Below are 17,795 nucleotides of genomic sequence, written 5' to 3'. Positions count from 1 at the left end.
GTATTTATCTACTTGTTTTACTTCCCTAGTGTTCCGTTAAGGAAGGGGTTATTTCTAGACTTATAGACTTCTAAAACACTAGCTTGGACATAATCAAGAGTCCCTTATTTATTGCAGCAAATCCAAAGGATTTTCCACTTACTTGAATATTGGTTGTCACACCAAAAAAAAAGATAATATGCAAGAAAAAAATATGAACTCTTTAGCCAAGGGGGAAATCTCATTTTCATAGGCTCTCAAGTTTCATAACCAGTTTTTTTGTTAGGAAAAATTACCACCAAAAAGTTTCAGATGATGCCATTAGATGAAATAGCCTTTGCTTTTCAAAGGAAAGGGCTTAAATATTAAGAATTATTAGAATTTGTGAATTGGAAATATTAAAATTTGTGACAAATACACTTTTCAGTGTAGCCCTGGTGGAGTAATGGTTAAGAGCTACAGCTGTATCTTGGTCATTTAGTGCTGCTGTAACAGAAATACCACAAGTGGATGGCTTTAAGAAAGAGAATTTTATTGTCTCATAGTCCAGTAGGCTAGAAGTCCAAATTCAGGGCGCCAGCTCCAGGGGAAGACTTTCTCTTTCTGTCGGCTCTGGAGAAGTGTCCTTGTCATCAGTCTTCCCTTGGTCTGGAAGCATCTCAGTGCAGGAACCTCAGGTCCAAAGGATGTGCTCTGCTCCCGGCACTGCTTTTTTGGTGGTATGAGGTTCTCATATCTCTCTGCTTGCTTCTCTCTTTTATATCTCAAAAGAGATTGGCTTAAGACACTGTCTAATCATGTAGACCTCATCAATACAACTGGCACTGATCCATCTCATTAACATCATAGTGATAGGATTTACAACACATTGGGAAATCACATTAGATGACAAAATGATAGACAGTCATACAATACTGGGAATCATGACCTAGCCAAATTGACAGATGTTTTGGGGAGAATATAATTCAGTCCATGGTAGGCTGCTAGCCAAAAGATCAGCAGTTTGGATCCACCAGCTGCTCTTTGGAAACCCTATGCGGCAGTTCTACTCCATTTCAATACTACCATTGGAAAAAATAGTCAAATTTGAATGTTATAGCTTAAACTTTGCTTTGGTCCCTAAACATTATTTTTTCACCTATCTGGTAACTGTATTACTTTCTTTAAAAAATAGTCTGTGCATTACTGAAATAACATGCAGTTCTACTGAAGCAGATTATCTTTAATTTAATGTTAAAATATCTCCTGAAAAGACAAAATATTATTGTTCTCTCTGAGTTTAGTGAAGACCATAGAGAAATTTTTGTACATACAATGTTTTTATGTATAAAAAATAGCAAGCTTAGAAAAGTCTTGAAATATGAACCTAAAGGCTTTAAACATAAGTTGTAAGTTCAGTAGCATTGAATGAGGCAGCTAACTAGATAGCCAGCTTGCTTGTTTCATTCCTTTAACTAATATTTGTTATAGACTTCATCCTAGGCAAAAAAGGATTCACAACAAAGTCCCTGACCTCTTAGAATTTTCATTCTGTTAGGACATTGGGTATTAATAATTAATGTTGTCAAAATGCAGCTTATAACAATGAAGTACATGGCACAGTTAATAACTGACTTATTGTAAAATAGCTTCTCCAGTTCTGTTATGGTAAATTTCATATTCACATGATGCCGATAAGGTCTTTTGTAAATATGATGAAGCTTTATTTTGAAGTCACTTTCATTAAAGCTTGGCTTTTGACAAGATCAGTGGATAAGTTGAAGTGTTTTAGTTGATAGGCTGAATGGAAACTGGTTATTTCCCACAGTTTTCTCTGATAATCACCTCAGATACAGACACTAAAGAACTGCTAATTCCGGTGGTTTTCCAAAAGTAATCATAGCCAAGATATCAATGCGTGTTTTAATGTTCTTATTATCAGTATATTCAGTGTAAGGTATGGGAGGAAGACCTTTCCTTTTTCTCGCACACTACTAATTTTGTACTGAAGCAAGTAATTTTATTTATAATAATAAGTATTTTGAGCTTGTTTTTAGTTCAAGGAAAAATATATTTCTTTGTTTTGAGATATGGTAATAAATGACAGTTGTTAGTATCTAATACTTACAGACATGCTCGAAACAGTATATTCATTAGTAACATTCTTTAGTGTTGAGTTATCAGTCATACATTATTGTACTATAATTAAACATGAAGTACGGTTTTTGCTTTCAATACATATAATAAGAACTATGCCTTACCTTGGCAAATTTTTGAAAAGTTATCTTTTTAACCAATGCATTGAAATTACCTTGTTCTCATTCTTAGTCACTTTTTTTTTTTTTCTTCTCTTTAAACATTGTCTTTAACAGACTCAATTTCATTTTTTGCTACTTTGGGTATCTGTCTTAAGGTGTGGCGGTGTAAAGAAGAGGATAAAGGGTGAAAGATCCCTAAGTAAAATTATTTCTGACTATAGTTTTCTATTTAAACTGCTGTCTTTTGGAAGAATGTTTTAGTGAAATGGCTTTTGCCTCATTATCCATTACATTTTAAAGCCACCTTTGCCTCTGTCTCATAAATAGGAGAACGTCTCTATGAGTTGGAATTGACTTGATGGCAATGAGTTTTTTTTTGGTTTAAGTTTTACCTATAAATTTCTACTATGATTTCCATAGGCCAGAGTAGGTGGCTGACGAAATGCTTACAAACCAATGTTACAATCTGATTTTTTTTAAATGTGTGCTTTAAAAATAAGTGTATGGAGGCGGGGCCAAGATGGCTGACTAGGTAGAAGCTACCTCGGATCCCTCTTGCAACAAAGACTCGGAAAAACAAGTGAATCGATCACGTACATGACAGTCTACGAACCCTGACCGTCAAACACAGATCTAAAGAGTTGACCTGAGTGACAGGGGAACAAAAAGCTGTGCCCTGAAGCAGCAACTGCCTCTGGAACCGGTGTCCCACTCCACAGTCTTGAGCCTTTGTGGCTCCCTGGTGCCGAGTGGCAGGGCTAACTGCGGCTTGCTGAGGTGGGACAGGCACGGGACACAGCCCTAACCCCTAACCCCCTGGGGTAACCTCGGTAGAGACTCAGCCAGCAAAGCAGACTGCACACTGACGCGGCTAATGACAGAACGATCAACCATGGGGAAGGAGCGACTGTTTTCGGAGCCTGGAGCCAGTGTCCCAGTCAGAAAACCTTGGCGCCGGGCTTTGGACTGGGCACAGGGGAGCTGAGCACGGCTTCCTAGACGGCGCGAGTATGGCTTCCTGAGACAGCGCAAACACGGGACACAGCCCTAGCCCCCGGAAGTGACCTTGGGGGAAGCCTGGCCAGTGCATGCAGGCAGCGCAATGACACGGCTGACAGGAGGAGAAGTCACCGGAAGGCAGCAACTGGCTTTGGAGCCTGGAGTGCGGCATCCCAGCCAGGGAACCTTGGCGCTGGGCTTTGGACTGGGAGCCGAGGAGCTGACCACAGCTTCTGAGACAGCACAAGCACGAACTAGGGCCTGACCCTCCTGGGCAACCACCACCTAGCCAGCCCAGCGTACACACAGCCCCTCCGGAATCTCAGATAAAACAGTGATCACCAAGCAAGATAAGTAACTCTGTCTATATTGCTGGGTGCTACTCTCTCCTATCTATCTGATCCCTCCCCTCCCTGCCCTAGGCAGCTTCATTAACATTGGAATTTCCTGAGCCAGAGAGTGAAGTGCTCTGCTGGCGTTTTTTTTTCCTAACCCATTCTCCTGGCCTGAGAAAAGCAGCTACTAAAAACCCAGGGACGAAAAATCCTACCCTGACCTCCCTAAACTGAAATAAAAATACAGAACCAGCTCCAGCCAAGCATATGAGGTCCACAGACTTTGGCTTTCATCCCTACAGGGAACAAGGTGGCTATTATAATGCAAGGCAATTCTGATAGAGATCTGACTGTAATTATTTTAGCTGATCACTGGAAAGAAAAGTTTTCTAGGTGTGATATCTCTGCCTATTAATCATAGCCCTCACTGATCCACAAGGGGAAACTGAGGGCTGAAGCTCCACCCAAACCACCTAACCACCTGCCAAAGGGGTCTGGCGATACTGACACCTACCAATTCTTAGAGGTACATGCAATGGGTGCCTAAGGTACAGCTGCAGAGCCCACCCACCAAAAGTGCTTTAGGAATAGAGACACACCTACCTCACTGGCATGTAGGGGAAGGCTGTCAGCATCCTGCCCCCCCGGAGTGTGTCACCCTGCTGCTACTAGAATCTGGTGCACACAACTGTCACCACTACTCTAAGTTAATAGGTGACAGTCTACACCACACAGGTGGTGACCCAAAATCAGAACACCTAAGCTAATTCTATTCAAGAATAGTGAATGGACTCTTAGGCTTATATATCTGGTAACAGCCCAAACCAGCTGGTAATAGGACATAAGTGATTCAAAGGCTACAGCAATCAAGACAGCACAGTCTAGTAGCCCATCTGCATATATTGAAAGAAAACAAAACAAGGTAAGACTCCGTGAGGAAATATAAAATCATTACAATATCTTATAGATGGCTCGGGGACAGCAGTTGATATCAGACCACATAAAAAGCAGACCATGATTGCTTCTACAACTCCCCAAACTAAAGAATCAAAATCTTTCCCAGATGAAGATACAATCCTGGAATTGCCAGATGTAGAATATAAAAAAACTAATATACAGAATGCTTCAAGTCATCAGGGATGACCTCAGAAATGAAATGAGACAATCTACAGAAAAAGCCAAGGAACACACTCATAAAGCAGTTGAAGAAATCAAAAAGATTATTTAAGAACATAGTGGAAAAATTAATAAGATGCAAGAATCCATAGAGAGACAGCATTCAGCATTTTACTGTTAATCCAAAAGATTAACAGTAAAATTACAGAATTAGACAACTAAATAGGAAGTCAGAGGAGCAGAATCGAGCAATTGGAATGCAGAGTGGGGGAGCTGGAGGATAAAGCAATTGACACCAATATAGCTGAAGAAAAATCAGATAAAAGAATTTTAAAAAATGAAGAAACCCTAAGAATCCTGTGGGACTCTATCAAGAAGAATAACTTGAGTGTGATTGGAGTTCTGGAACAGGGAGGGATAACAGAAAATACGGAGAGAATAGTTGAAAATCTCTTGGCAGAAAACTTCCCTGACATCATGAAAGACGAAAGGGTATCTACCCAAGATGCTCATCAAACCCCATATAAGATTGATCCAAAAAGAAAATCACCAAGGCATATTATCACCAAACTTGCCAAAACCAAAGATAAAGAGAAAATTTTAAAAGCAGCCAGGGACAAAAGTCTCCTACAAAGGAGAATCAATAAGAATAAGTTCAGACTACTCAGCAGAAACCATGCAGGCAAGAAGGCAATGGGATGATATATAGAGAGCACTGAAGGAGAAAAACTGCCAGCCAAGGATCATTTATCCAGCAAAACTCTCTCTCAAATATGAAGGCGAAATTAAAACATTTACAGATAAACACAAGCTTAGAGAATTTGCAAAAACCAAACCAAAGCAACAAGAATTACTAAAGGAAATTGTTTGGTCAGAAAATCAATAATATCAGATACCAGCACAACACAAGGTCATAGAACAGAACATCCTGATATCAGTTCAAATAGGGAAATCACAAAAACAAATTAAGATTAATTTTAAAAAGAAAAAATGCTCAAAAGCGTCATTATGTAAAAGATCACAATAATCAAAAAGAGGGACTAAATACAAGAGGCAGAGATGTTCCATATGGAGAGGAAAACAAGGTGATATAGGACGATACAATTTAGGTTTTTACTTAGAAAAATAGGCGTAAATATTAAGGTAACCACAAAGAGGTCTATCAGTTCCATAATTCAAAATAAAAACCAAGAAAAACGTAATGACTCACCAAACATAAATTCAACTGCTATGAAAATGAGGAACACACAATTAACAAAGAAAAACGTCTCAGCAAAAAAAAGTAAGTGGAAAAATGAAATTGTCAACAACACACACAAAAAGGCATCAGAATGACAACACTAAACTCATGCTTATCTATAATTACGCTGAATGTTAATGGACTAAATGCACCGATACAGAGAGAGAGAGTCAGACTGGATAAAGAAACACGATCCGTCTATATGGTGCCTACAAGAGATACACCTTAGACTTAGAGAAAAAACTAAAACTCAAATAATGGAAAAAAAAAATATCAAGCGAACGGCAATCAAAAAAGAGCAGGAGTGGCAATATTAATTTCTGACAAAATAGAATTTAAAGTTAAATCCACCACAAAGGATAAAGAAGGACACTACATAATGATATAACCATATTAAATATTTATGCACCCAATGACAGGGCTGCAAGATACATAAAATAAACTTTAACAGAACTAAAAAGTGAGATAGACACCTCCGCAATTATAGTAGGAGGCTTCAACACACCACTTTCGGAGCAGGATAGGATTTCCAGTAAGAAGCTCAATAGAGACACGGAAGACCTAACTGCTACAATCAACCAACTTGACATCATAGACTTATACAGAACACTCCACCCAACAGCTGCAAAGTATACTTTTTTTTCTAGTGCACATGGAACATTCTCTAGAATAGATCACATATTAGGTCATAAAACAAACCTTTGCAGGACCAAAAACATCGAAACATTGCAAAGCATCTTCTCAAACCACAAGGCCATAAAAGTAGAAATCAATAACAGAAAAACCAGGGAAAAGAAATCAAATACTTGGAAAGTGAACAATACCCTGCTGAAAAAAGACTGGGGTATAGAAGACATTAAGGAGGGAATAAAGAAATTCATAGAATGCAATGAGAATGAAAACACTTCCTATGAAAATCTCTGGGACACAGCAAAAGCAGCGCTCAGAGGTCAATTTATATCAATAAATGCACACATACATAAAGAAGAAAGAGCCAAAATCAGAGAACTGTCCCTACAACTTGAACAAATGGCCAGCAACAAGAGAATCCATCAGGCACCAGAAGAAAACAAATAATAAAAATTAGAGCTGAACTAAATGAATTAGAGAACAGAAAAACAATTGAAATGATTAACAAAGCCAAAAGCTGGTTCTTTGAAAAGATTAACAAAATTGATAAACCATTGGCCAGACTGACTAAAGAAATACAGGAAAGGAAATAACCCGAATAAGAAATGAGATGGGCCATATCACAAGGGACCCAACTGAAATTAAAAGAATCATATCAGAGTACTATGAAAAATTGTACTGTAACAAATTTGCAAGCCTAGGAGAAATGGATGAATTCCCAGAAAAACACTACCTAAACTAACACAATCAAGTAGGACAACTAAATAGACCCATAACAAAAAAAGAGATTGAAAAGGTAATCAAAAAACTCTCAACAACAAAAAAGCCCTGGCCCGGGTGGCTTTACTGCAGAGTTCTACCAAACTTTCAGAAAAGAGTTAACACCACTGCTACTAAAGGTATTTCAAAGCATAGAAAATGATGAAGCCACCATATCCGTGATACCAAAACCAGGTAAAGACACCACAAAAAAAGAATATTACAGACCTTTATCCCTCATGAACATAGATGCAAAAATCCTCAACAAAATTCTAGCCAATAGAATTCAACAACATATCAAAAAAATAATCCACCACGACCAAGTGGGATTCATACCAGGTATACAGGGTTGGTTCAATATTAGAAAAACCATTAATGTAATCCACCATATAAATAAAACAAAAGACAAAAACCACGTTCTTACCAATTGATGCAGAAAAGGCATTTGACAAAGTCCAACACCCATTCATGATAAAAAAACTCCCAGCAAAATAGGAATTGAAGGAAAATTCCTCAGCATAATAAAGGGCATCTTTTTTTTTTTTTTTATACAAAGCCAACAGCCAACATCACTCTAAATTGAGAAAGCCTGAAAGCATTTCCCTTGAGAACAGGAACCAGACAAGAATGCCCTTTATCACCGCTCTTATTCAACATTGTGCTAGAGGTCCTAGCCAGAGCAGTTAGGCTAGACAAACAAATAAAGGCCATCCGGATTGGCAAGGAAGAAGTAAAATTATCTCTATTTGCAGATGACATGATCTTATACACAGAAAACCCTAAGGAACCCTCCGGAAAACTACTGAAACTAATAGAAGAGTTTGGCAGAGTTTCAGGTTACCACATAAACATACAAAAATCAGTTGGATTCCTCTACATCAGCAAAAAACATTGAAGAGGAAATCACCAAATTGATACCATTCACAGGAGCCCCTAAGAAGAAAAAATACTTAGGAATAAATCTTACCAAAGATGTAAAAGACCTATACAAAGAAAACTACGAAGTACTACTACAAGAAACTAAAAGTACCTACATAAGTGGAAAAACATACCTTGCTCATGGATAGGAAAACTTAACAGAGTAAAAATGTCTCTTCTTCCAAAAGCCATCTATATATCCAATGCACTTCCGATCCAAATTCCGACATTTTTTAATGTGATGGAGAAACAAATCACCAACTTCATATGGAAGGGAAAGAAGCCCCGGATAAGTAAAGCATTACTGAAAAAGAAGAAGAAAGTGGGAGGCCTCACTCTACCTGATTTTAGAACCTATTATTACAGCCACAGTAGTCAAAACAGCCTGGTACCAGTACAACAACAGACACATAGACCAATGGAACAGAATTGAGAACCCAGAAATAAATCCAACCACATATGAGCAGCTGATATTTGACAAAGGCCCAATGTCAGTTAATTGGGGAAAAACAGTCTTTTTAACAAATGGTGCTGGTATAACTGGATATCCATTTGCAAAAAAATGAAACAGGACCCATACCTCACACCATGCACATAAAGTAACTCCAAGTGGATCAATGACCTAAACATAAAGACTAAAACAATAAATATCATGGAAGAAAAAATAGGGACAATGTTAGGAGCCCTAATACAAGGCATAAACAAAATACAAAATGTTACTAAAAATGACGAAGAGAAACCAGATAACTGGGAGCTCCTAAAAATCAAACACTTATGCTCATCTAAAGACTTCACCAAAAGAGTAAAAGGACCACCTACAGATTGGGAAAAAATTTTCAGCTATGACATCTCCAGCCAGCGCCTGATCTCTAAAATCTATATGATTTTGTTAAAACTCAACCACAAAAAGACTAACAGCCCATTTAAAAATTGGGCAAAGGATTTGAACACGCACTTCACTAAAGAAGATATTCAGGCGGCTAACAGATACATGACAAGACGCTCTCTCGATCATTAGCCATTAGAGAAATGGAAGTCAAAACTACGATGAGATTCCATCTCACTCCAACAAGGCTGGCATTAATCCAAAAAACACAAAATAATAAATTTTGGAGAGGCTGTGGAGAGATTGGAACTCTTACACACTGCTGGTGGGAATGTCAAATGGCACAACCACTTTGGAAATCTGGCGTTTCCTTAAAAATTTAGAAATACAACCCAGAAATCCCACTCCTCGGAATATATCCTAGAGAAAAAAGAGCCTTTACACGAACAGATATATGCACACCCATGTTTATTGCAGCAGTATTTACAATTGCAGAAAGCTGGAAGCAACCAAGGTGTCCATCAACGGATGAATGGATAAATAAATTATGGTATATTCACACAATCGAATACTACGCATCGATAAAGAACAGTGAGGAATCTGTGAAACATTTCATAACATGGAGGGACTCGGAAATGCTGACTGAAATTATTTAGATGCAAAAGGACAAATATTGTATAAGACCACTATTGTAAGATCTTGAGAAATAGTTTAAACCGAGAAGAACACATTCTTTTGTTGTTATGAGGGAGGGAGGGAGGGAGGGTGGAAGAAGGTTATTTACTGATTAGATAGTAGATAAGAACTACTTTAGGTGAAGGGAAGGACAATACTCAATACAGGGAAGGTCAGCTCAACTGGACTGGACCAAAAGCAAAGAAGTTTCCGGGATAAACTGCTTCAAAGGTCAGCGGAGTAAGGGCAGGGGTTTGGGGACTATGGCTTCAGGGGACATCTAAGTCAATTGGCAAAATAATTCTATTAAGAAAACATTCTGCATTCCACTTTGAAGTGTGGCGTTTCGGGTCTTAAATGCTAACAAGTGGCCATCTAAGGTGCATCAATTGGTCTCAGCCCACCTGGATCAAAGGAGCATGAGGTCAGAAGATAATTATGAGCCCAAGAGACAGAAAGGGCCACATGAACTAGAGACTTACATCATCCTGATACCAGAAGAACTAGATGGTGCCCGGCCACAACCCATGACTGCCCTGACAGGGAACACAGCAGAGAACCCCTGAGGGAGCAGGAGAACAGTGGGGTGCGGACCCCAAATTCTCATAAAAAGGCCAGACTTAATGGTCTGACTGAGACTAGAATAATCCCAGTGGTCATGGTCCCCAAACCTGCTGTTGGCCCAGGATAGGAACCATTCCCAAAGACAACTCATCAGACATGGAATGGACTGGACGATGGATTAGATAGAGATGCTGATGAGGAGTGAGCTACTTGTATCAGGTGGACACTTGAGACTGTGTTGGCATCTCCTGTCTGGAGGGGAGATGGGAGGGTAGAGAAGGTTGGAAACTGGCAAAATGGTCACGAAAGGAGAGACTGGAAGGAGAGTGGGCTGACTTGTTAGGGGGAGAGTAAATGGGAGTATGTAGTAAGGTGTATATAAGTTTATATGTGAGAGACTGACTTGATTTGTAAACTTCAGTTAAGCGCAATAAAAATTATTTTTAAAAAAAAGTGTATGTAAAATTAGCATCACCACTTACAGCAGGTGGACATCATGTGCCTCTAGATAGTATACATCACCTGTGTATTATTCCTATTGAGAATGCTTAATCTAATCCTTAAGAAACTCACGCAGACAAAAAATGAGCAATGTTCTATTTTTTAAAAGAGGTGGAGCATGTATTTAAAAATGGTAATGTCATAAAGGACAAAATCTTTGGTAAAATTTCCAGATTAGAGGCTAAGGTGTTGGTGTTGGCAAAGAATGTTGAATATACCATGGACTGTCAGAAGAACGAACAAATCTGTCTTGCAAGAAGTACAGCCAGAGAGTGCTCCTTTGAAGCAGGTATGGTGAGACTTCATTCCACTTGCTTTGGATGTAATCAGGAAGAAGTAGTCCCTGGAGAAGACATCATGCTTGGTAAAGTAGGGGGTCAGCAGAAAAGAGGAAGACCCTCAATGAAATGGATCGAAACAGTGGCTGTAACAGCGGGCTCAAATATAGTAATGATTGTGATGAAGGCACAGGACCGGACAGTGTTTCATTCTTTTGTACCTGGGGTCCCTGTGAGTTGAAACCTACTTGATGGCACCTAACAACAGTAACAACAAGACATGGCAACCAAATACTTAACCCTAGACTGGCTCCTGTACTAGAAGGGGGAAATACTATAAAAGACATTATTAATTAATAAAATTTGGAATACAGATAATAGATTGAAGTATTAATGTTGAATTTATTGAATTTGATGGTTTGTGAGGTTATTTAAGAGATCATGGCTAATGGGAGATACATGTTGCAGTATTCAGGAGTAAAGTCCCAGGATGTAGGTGACTTATTGTTAAATGATTTTACAGGGCAGTATCTGTATGTGCATGTATGTATGTATGTGTGCATGCTAAACAATCTATACATATATAGAGATGGAGATTTAAAAAATGGAAACAAAGGCATATCAGGTCTTAAATATTTAGTCATGAGTATTTACTTACCTTTTTCTTCCCTCCAGGAAAGCAAAATAGATGAACACCATTTTGTTGCAGTAGCTCTTAGGAAACCCGATGGATCTAAACATCAGGATGTAAGATTTTAGTATTTCTCTTGACTTTTTTTCTAAAAAGAACGAAACAGTGTTTATTTTGTTGTTAGTTGATGGAAATAATCATTTGGTTTATATCAGGCTAAAGTTGTTTTTTCTTTTTTGTTTAAGAAGATTATAGATGTAAAAATGTTTTTTCACTATCAGATCCTAAAGATCATCTGGGGTTATTCAGAAACTAAGAGAACATGTTACCTATATCTTCACATTCAAGAACACATAAGTATTACAATGAAGAAATGGTGATAGTATTGTCAGAGTAATAATATTTTCATTAGAAATTCAAGATAGTCACCATCTTAGTCATCTTAACAGTGTTTTATTTCTTAGTTTGTTGAAGCTGTGTTGAAGATAAGGATATGAAGTTGAAAGCTGGTGGATAATGGAATTATCTTGTAAAATGAGCTCCCTCCCCTTTTAAAATCATCTCCTAATTTGTTCCTGAAGCTGTAGTATTAAACATGTGAGAGACTGTGTGTTGTATTGTGATATTACATAAGTCTCAATTGCCCTAATCGCAGTGTCTTTATGCATTCTTCTTCCAATATCTGGTAAGGGGGGCGGGGGCAGATTTAGGATCAAAGGCTCTTAGCCTAGATACAGTTTTGAGTCTGCAGAAGTGCTTATTTAAGGAATACTGTTATGTTAAAATAACTGAAACTGTATGCAGGCCCTTATTTTTAGGGAACTGTGTAAGAAAGTGGCACGATAAATATGCATACATCACTACCTATAGAAAAATAGCTCAGGCTGTAGACCATGTCTGTGATCTATTGGTACCATCAGTGGATTAAAGTTCCCCATAGGTGACCTTCCTTAAAGAGAAATGCCACGGTAAAACAGACCTGTCTCCTGAATATGTTCCAACCCGAGTTACCTGTCCCTACCTCCTCAAGTCCCAGCTTATATACCCTGTAATTCCTTATGTTTCTGTAGAGCTTTACAGTTTTTTGAAACATTTACATATGTGATACTTCCTTTTAATTTCACTAGATAGAACCTGTTTAGGCAACCCTGGCTTAGTGGGAAGAGGACAAAGAATGATGCAAGCTCTAAGCCCTGAGTCTACCGTTTAATTTTTGTTGAGCTTGGGCAAGTAGTTTGATCTTCCTCATCCTCAATTTATGCATCTATAAAGTTTAGATACTAACCATGTCACAGGGTAGCTGTGAGAATAAATCATATAAAATGGGTATCAAACCTTGTTAATGTAGAGCATTATATAAAGCCCTAGTATTACCCATGCTAGAATGTTTATAGTAGTAAAGAAGGTCTACACTGTGTTGAGTTGTAAGCAAGGGCTGTATGTCCGTGTATGATGCAGTCTAGATTTAGTGATGAATAAATCATTTTCTAAGGAAGTGTTGTAACTCCGTATAGGTATGGGAGTTTTATTAGATCTACTTTCTAGAGTAGTAGTTCTCAAAAGTTTGCTTTATGGTTCGCCTCTATCAGAATCACCTACCTGCTTGTTAAAATTGCAGATTTCAAGGTCCCATTTAGCTCAAATCTACTGGATCAGAATTTCCATGTGTGAGGCTCAGTAAATATGCATTTTAAACAGGTTTATTTGTCCTTTCATATATATATACATAGCAGTTCAAGAATCAGGTTTTCTATCTGATATTTTTCTTGGTTTGTTAATCCGCAACACTAAGATAAAAAACAAAAGCAGTAAGATTTCTAGAAATCCTACCGTGTTTTAATACTATTGAAATGTAATTTGGTATTATTTATTTTCATAATTATACAATAGATCATAAAATTAATATGCAGTTTAACAGTATTTTTTACCTATTTTTAGGTTCCATTTCAAGATGATTCTAAACATACCCAAAAGCAGTTTAAGATTCTGACCTTTAATGATTTAATAGCGTCTGCCGTTCCTATGACACCTGAAGATCCTTCATTTTGGGACTGTTTTTGCTTCACAGAAGAAATTCCAATACGAAATGGTACAAAGTCATGATATGATTCCCTAAGTAACAAAGAAAAATGAAAACTTTGTAATTTTCTGTATTCACTGAAAAATAAATACCTAATAATATCAAATGTTGTTTCACAAAACAAGTTAAAATAAAACTTGTTCCTGGTAAAAAAAGCTGACTTCCAGTTCAAGATCGCTCACTAGAACACATTTACCTCTTTTTTCTCCCTCAAATCAGGTTAAATTGACAGAAGAAGTAGAAAAAGATGAAAGAGTCTTAAACACATACTATTGTAGAAAATGCAAATATGCAAAGTGGAAGCATTTGGATCCTACCTTTCAGAGATAACTACTCTTATGACCTTGTGTATCCTTTCAGACCTTTTTCTTGGCAAATGAATTCTCCCAAACAGTTGTTTTAAAAGGGAGCATTCTTTGTTGTGTGTTTTTTTGTTGTTTTTTTGTTTTAACTTAACTGTGCATCTACTGTTCGTAAATATCAATAAATGTACTTCTCTGGCATAACTTCTTTTAGTGGCTGTAAAGCGTCCCATTGAATGGCTTTTGGTTGGAGGTAACAATGTCCAAATGTAATTGGCCTAAACAACCAAGGACGTTTATTATATCACATGAAACAAAGCTCAGAGGTATCATTAAGGATAGCTTTTTGGCTCTGCTATCCTCAGTTTATTGGTTTTGCTTTAGGCCTGTTCCCCTCATGGTCACAGAGGCCGTTGCTGTAATTTCCAACTTCATATCCAAAAGGCAGGAAGGACATTTCTTCTCTCACATCTCAGTTTTATCAGTGAGGAGGACTTTGCCCAAAGCCCTTAGAAGTTTCCCCCCTCAGTTTCCCTTGACTGAGAAAGCCAGTATCTGACATCATTAGTCTCTGCGTGGGAAATGAACTCTGCTGGTCAGGAAGAAGGTCAGGTTCAAGGGTGGGAGAATGACATTGAGGGAAAGTGTGCTGCCTAGTATAGGGAAGGTATGCCGTAATTTACTCACTCTTTCCGCCCATGTTAGACATTTTGATTATCTGCAGTTTATTACTGTGAGCAGTGGTGCAATGAATATCCTTGTAACCAAATTTGGGTACTTGTTTAATTATATCCTTAAAATTTTTAGAAGTGTAATAGCTAGTTCAAAGGACTAGCTTTCATAAAGTACTGCCAGTTACTCTCCTCAAAGGGTGTACAATTTACACTTCCGGTTAGAAGTACATGAGTGCCCACTCCTACCTACTTACTCCCTGGTCAATGTAAGTATTATCTTTTTTTGTATTTAATCTGCCATTATAAGTGAAAAAATGTTATTTAATTTGTATTTCTTTATAAATGATGTTGATGTCGATGTTGTTATTGGTTGTTTGTAATTCCTTTTTTATAAGCTGCCTAATCATAGTCTGCCTATTTTTATTTTAGCAAATAGGACTTAATTTAAAATTGGTGCATAATATGTAAGATGCCAGGACCATCATATTGATGACAAATTCTATTATGGTTGTAGTGCATGTCTTGGGAAATTAAAGTCTTATTATTGTTAAATGCCAAGAAGTAAAATAATTTCATTGTCTCTCTTACTAAAAGTTGTGTGTAGGTTGTATAAAAGTAGATACTTTGCTTAGTAAAAAAGAATTGGAATGTTTTATAGTTTTTATTATTAAGCATGTCCAAATATTCTAGGCATAGTAATTGTTTTAAAAAAATCAAGTTGCATTTCTAATAAAGGAAGTATTGTTATCCTTAGCATGAATGTAATGGTGATATGAAAAGCCATTTGTCTTGTCATTATACTAATAAAACTATTAACATTTATTATGGAATTTTTATGAACTAGACCGCCATGTGCTAGATTTTGTTTTGGTTTTTCTGTGGTTTTTGTTTCTTAATCAAAATTACACATGCACACAGTTTAAAGAGTCATATAGATCTATAAGATTTTTTGTTTTTTCTAATTGAAAATGATCACTTCTTTCACCTCACCTATTTCCTGTCCCCAGGTGAAGCACTTTCAACTCTTTTAGTTGATTGTTTTGTTATTACCATAGCTCTAAATAACTTGCTTATACTGCTTTTACCTGACTCTTTAATTTTAGGCATAATTTCTTGGACTCCTACTATGAAAGCAAAGAACTTAGCTCTTCTTCTTCCCAACGGTTACTCATTCTTTTCTTGCTCCCCGTTTCCCAGTGTAATTATACTGTATTTCAGTGTTTACATTATGAAGACTAGGATTACGCAAAGAGTATATTTTCGTTATAATGTAATGCTCTTCATGACTGAATAACTTTTTTGTTTATTGTTTTCTTGGGTTAATAATTGAATTTGTTTTCCTAGTTTTCTGTATACTTACTGCAAATTCAATCACAGACTCTACCAGATGTGTGACTCTTCTTCAGATGTTCAGACGTATGAGTTATTCTATCATTTTCATCTGTCTTCTTGAAGAAATCACTCATGGAGCAATCTGCATTGTCCAGTGTGGACTTTCTGCCTTCTGTAGCTGTGCACAGCTGTCATCCTAGAATCTGCTTTCACCATCATTCTGGAGATTACTTGCCTCTCTCCTGTGTTGAAGTTCCTGTTTCCTATGTCTCACGTCTTTCTTAGATTTACTCCTTCATTTTGTGGAGAATATTCTTCACTAGCTTACTGAGAAAAAAGGGAGCATGGGAGATAATATTTTTTGAGAACTTTTTTGAGGACCAGTAATACCCTTATGGAAACCCTGGTGGCTTAGTGGTTAAGTGCTACGGCTACTAACCGAAGGGTCGGCAGTATGAATCTGCCAGGCGCTCCTTGGAAACTGTGTGGGGCAGTTCTACTCTGTCCTGTAGGGTCGCTATGAGTTGGAATTGACAGCACTAGGTTTGGTTTTTTGGTTTTTAGTACCCTTACGCAGAGTGAAATGGAGATCTAGCTGATTCTTAAGCATATTTTCCTCCACCTGCAAGCCCACTCTGTTAATTTCTACTTTTACACCTGCTTTTCTGAGGTATTTGGTGCTGGCAATTGCTGAGTCCTGTGCTGGGGTGAACCTTAGTGCTGTTTTTCTCAGTTTCCTTAGGATCTAACTTTTTCAGGTCAATAGTTACCATTAATCTACTTTTTAGCTTCTGAATATCTGTGGCTTTTGTCTCCACTTCCATTCTCTTTGTCCTTGAAGGTTTATGCTTGTGAAAATGGCTTGGGGGTAGTGTCTGACCTCCTCCAATCCCATAAGGGGGAAGGAAAACCAAGTTCAGCAGCGTAGCAAGAGGCTGACTTCCATGAAGCGGAGGCCAGACAAACCCCCTCTCTCTTCAGTCTTTACCAATTCTGACACCAACCTTTCCTCACACAGTACTCTGTTTCTTTGCTGGTTTCAATAGCTCATTGTAGTGGCCACACAAAACTTGCAGACCATTCTCACGATAGTAGGGTTTATTATGGAATTAACAGTTACACTTCAGGACAGCCTCTTCCCAACTGTGCTCGCAGGCACGCCTCTCTCTCTCTGGCCCTAGGCCTCTGCCCAAAGGCACTCAGCTTTCTCTGTCTGGGAAGCCCACCTGCTTTCGAGTGTCTGCTGCTGGGTCTCTCCTGCCAGGCTACTTAGCGTCTCCATGGTTACAGCTTGCTCTTGTTCTCCTGCTTCCAAGAGCTTCTCAGCACAGGAGTCTTAGGTCCAAAGGATGCTCTCTCTGCTTCTGGCTGTTCTTCCATGATGGTGGTAGGTTTCTCCTCTCTGCTCTGAAATTGGCTCTTTTTAAGGCAAAACTGACTGATCCACTTGATGGACCATAATTGCCCTATCACACAGTCCTCTCCAGTCACCTGGGTGGGAATTACAGGACCATGGCTAGAAAGGCCACACACACAAAAAAATCAACTGCACTGCAATGCTATAAGGAAAAATTCTTTTACTATTTTAATCAAAGGTCTGGAAGAAGTAAATTTTTATGCTAAAGGCCACCTTATTCCCTGAAAGCTTATAGTTTTTACACAGACAATTGTCACAACAGTTCTGAATGTGCTTAGTTTTCTTCAATTTTAGGATGAAAA

At 38.0% G+C, this 17,795-nt stretch overlaps 1 protein-coding gene across 2 annotated transcripts in view; it reads left to right on the top strand.

Moving 5' to 3' along the window:
- The window catches only part of AASDHPPT (aminoadipate-semialdehyde dehydrogenase-phosphopantetheinyl transferase), a 34,568-nt gene extending 19,029 nt beyond the window's left edge, over nt 1-15,539 (top strand). The window contains exons 5-7 of one of the 2 annotated variants that reach the window (XM_049889445.1): nt 11,733-11,804; nt 13,627-13,777; nt 13,988-15,539. In XM_049889445.1, the coding sequence (XP_049745402.1) occupies nt 11,733-11,804; nt 13,627-13,777; nt 13,988-13,992 (228 nt within the window). In that variant the 3' untranslated portion in view covers nt 13,993-15,539. Of the gene's footprint in view, nt 1-11,732; nt 11,805-13,626 lie in introns of both variants that reach the window. The other variant, XM_049889444.1, reaches the window with a different exon arrangement.
- The last annotated feature ends 2,256 nt before the right edge of the window (nt 15,540-17,795 follow it).

This window comes from Elephas maximus, chromosome 7, assembly GCF_024166365.1.
Source record: "Elephas maximus indicus isolate mEleMax1 chromosome 7, mEleMax1 primary haplotype, whole genome shotgun sequence".
Classification (NCBI taxonomy): domain Eukaryota; kingdom Metazoa; phylum Chordata; class Mammalia; order Proboscidea; family Elephantidae; genus Elephas; species Elephas maximus.
This window is presented reverse-complemented; position numbering and strand designations above follow the sequence as displayed.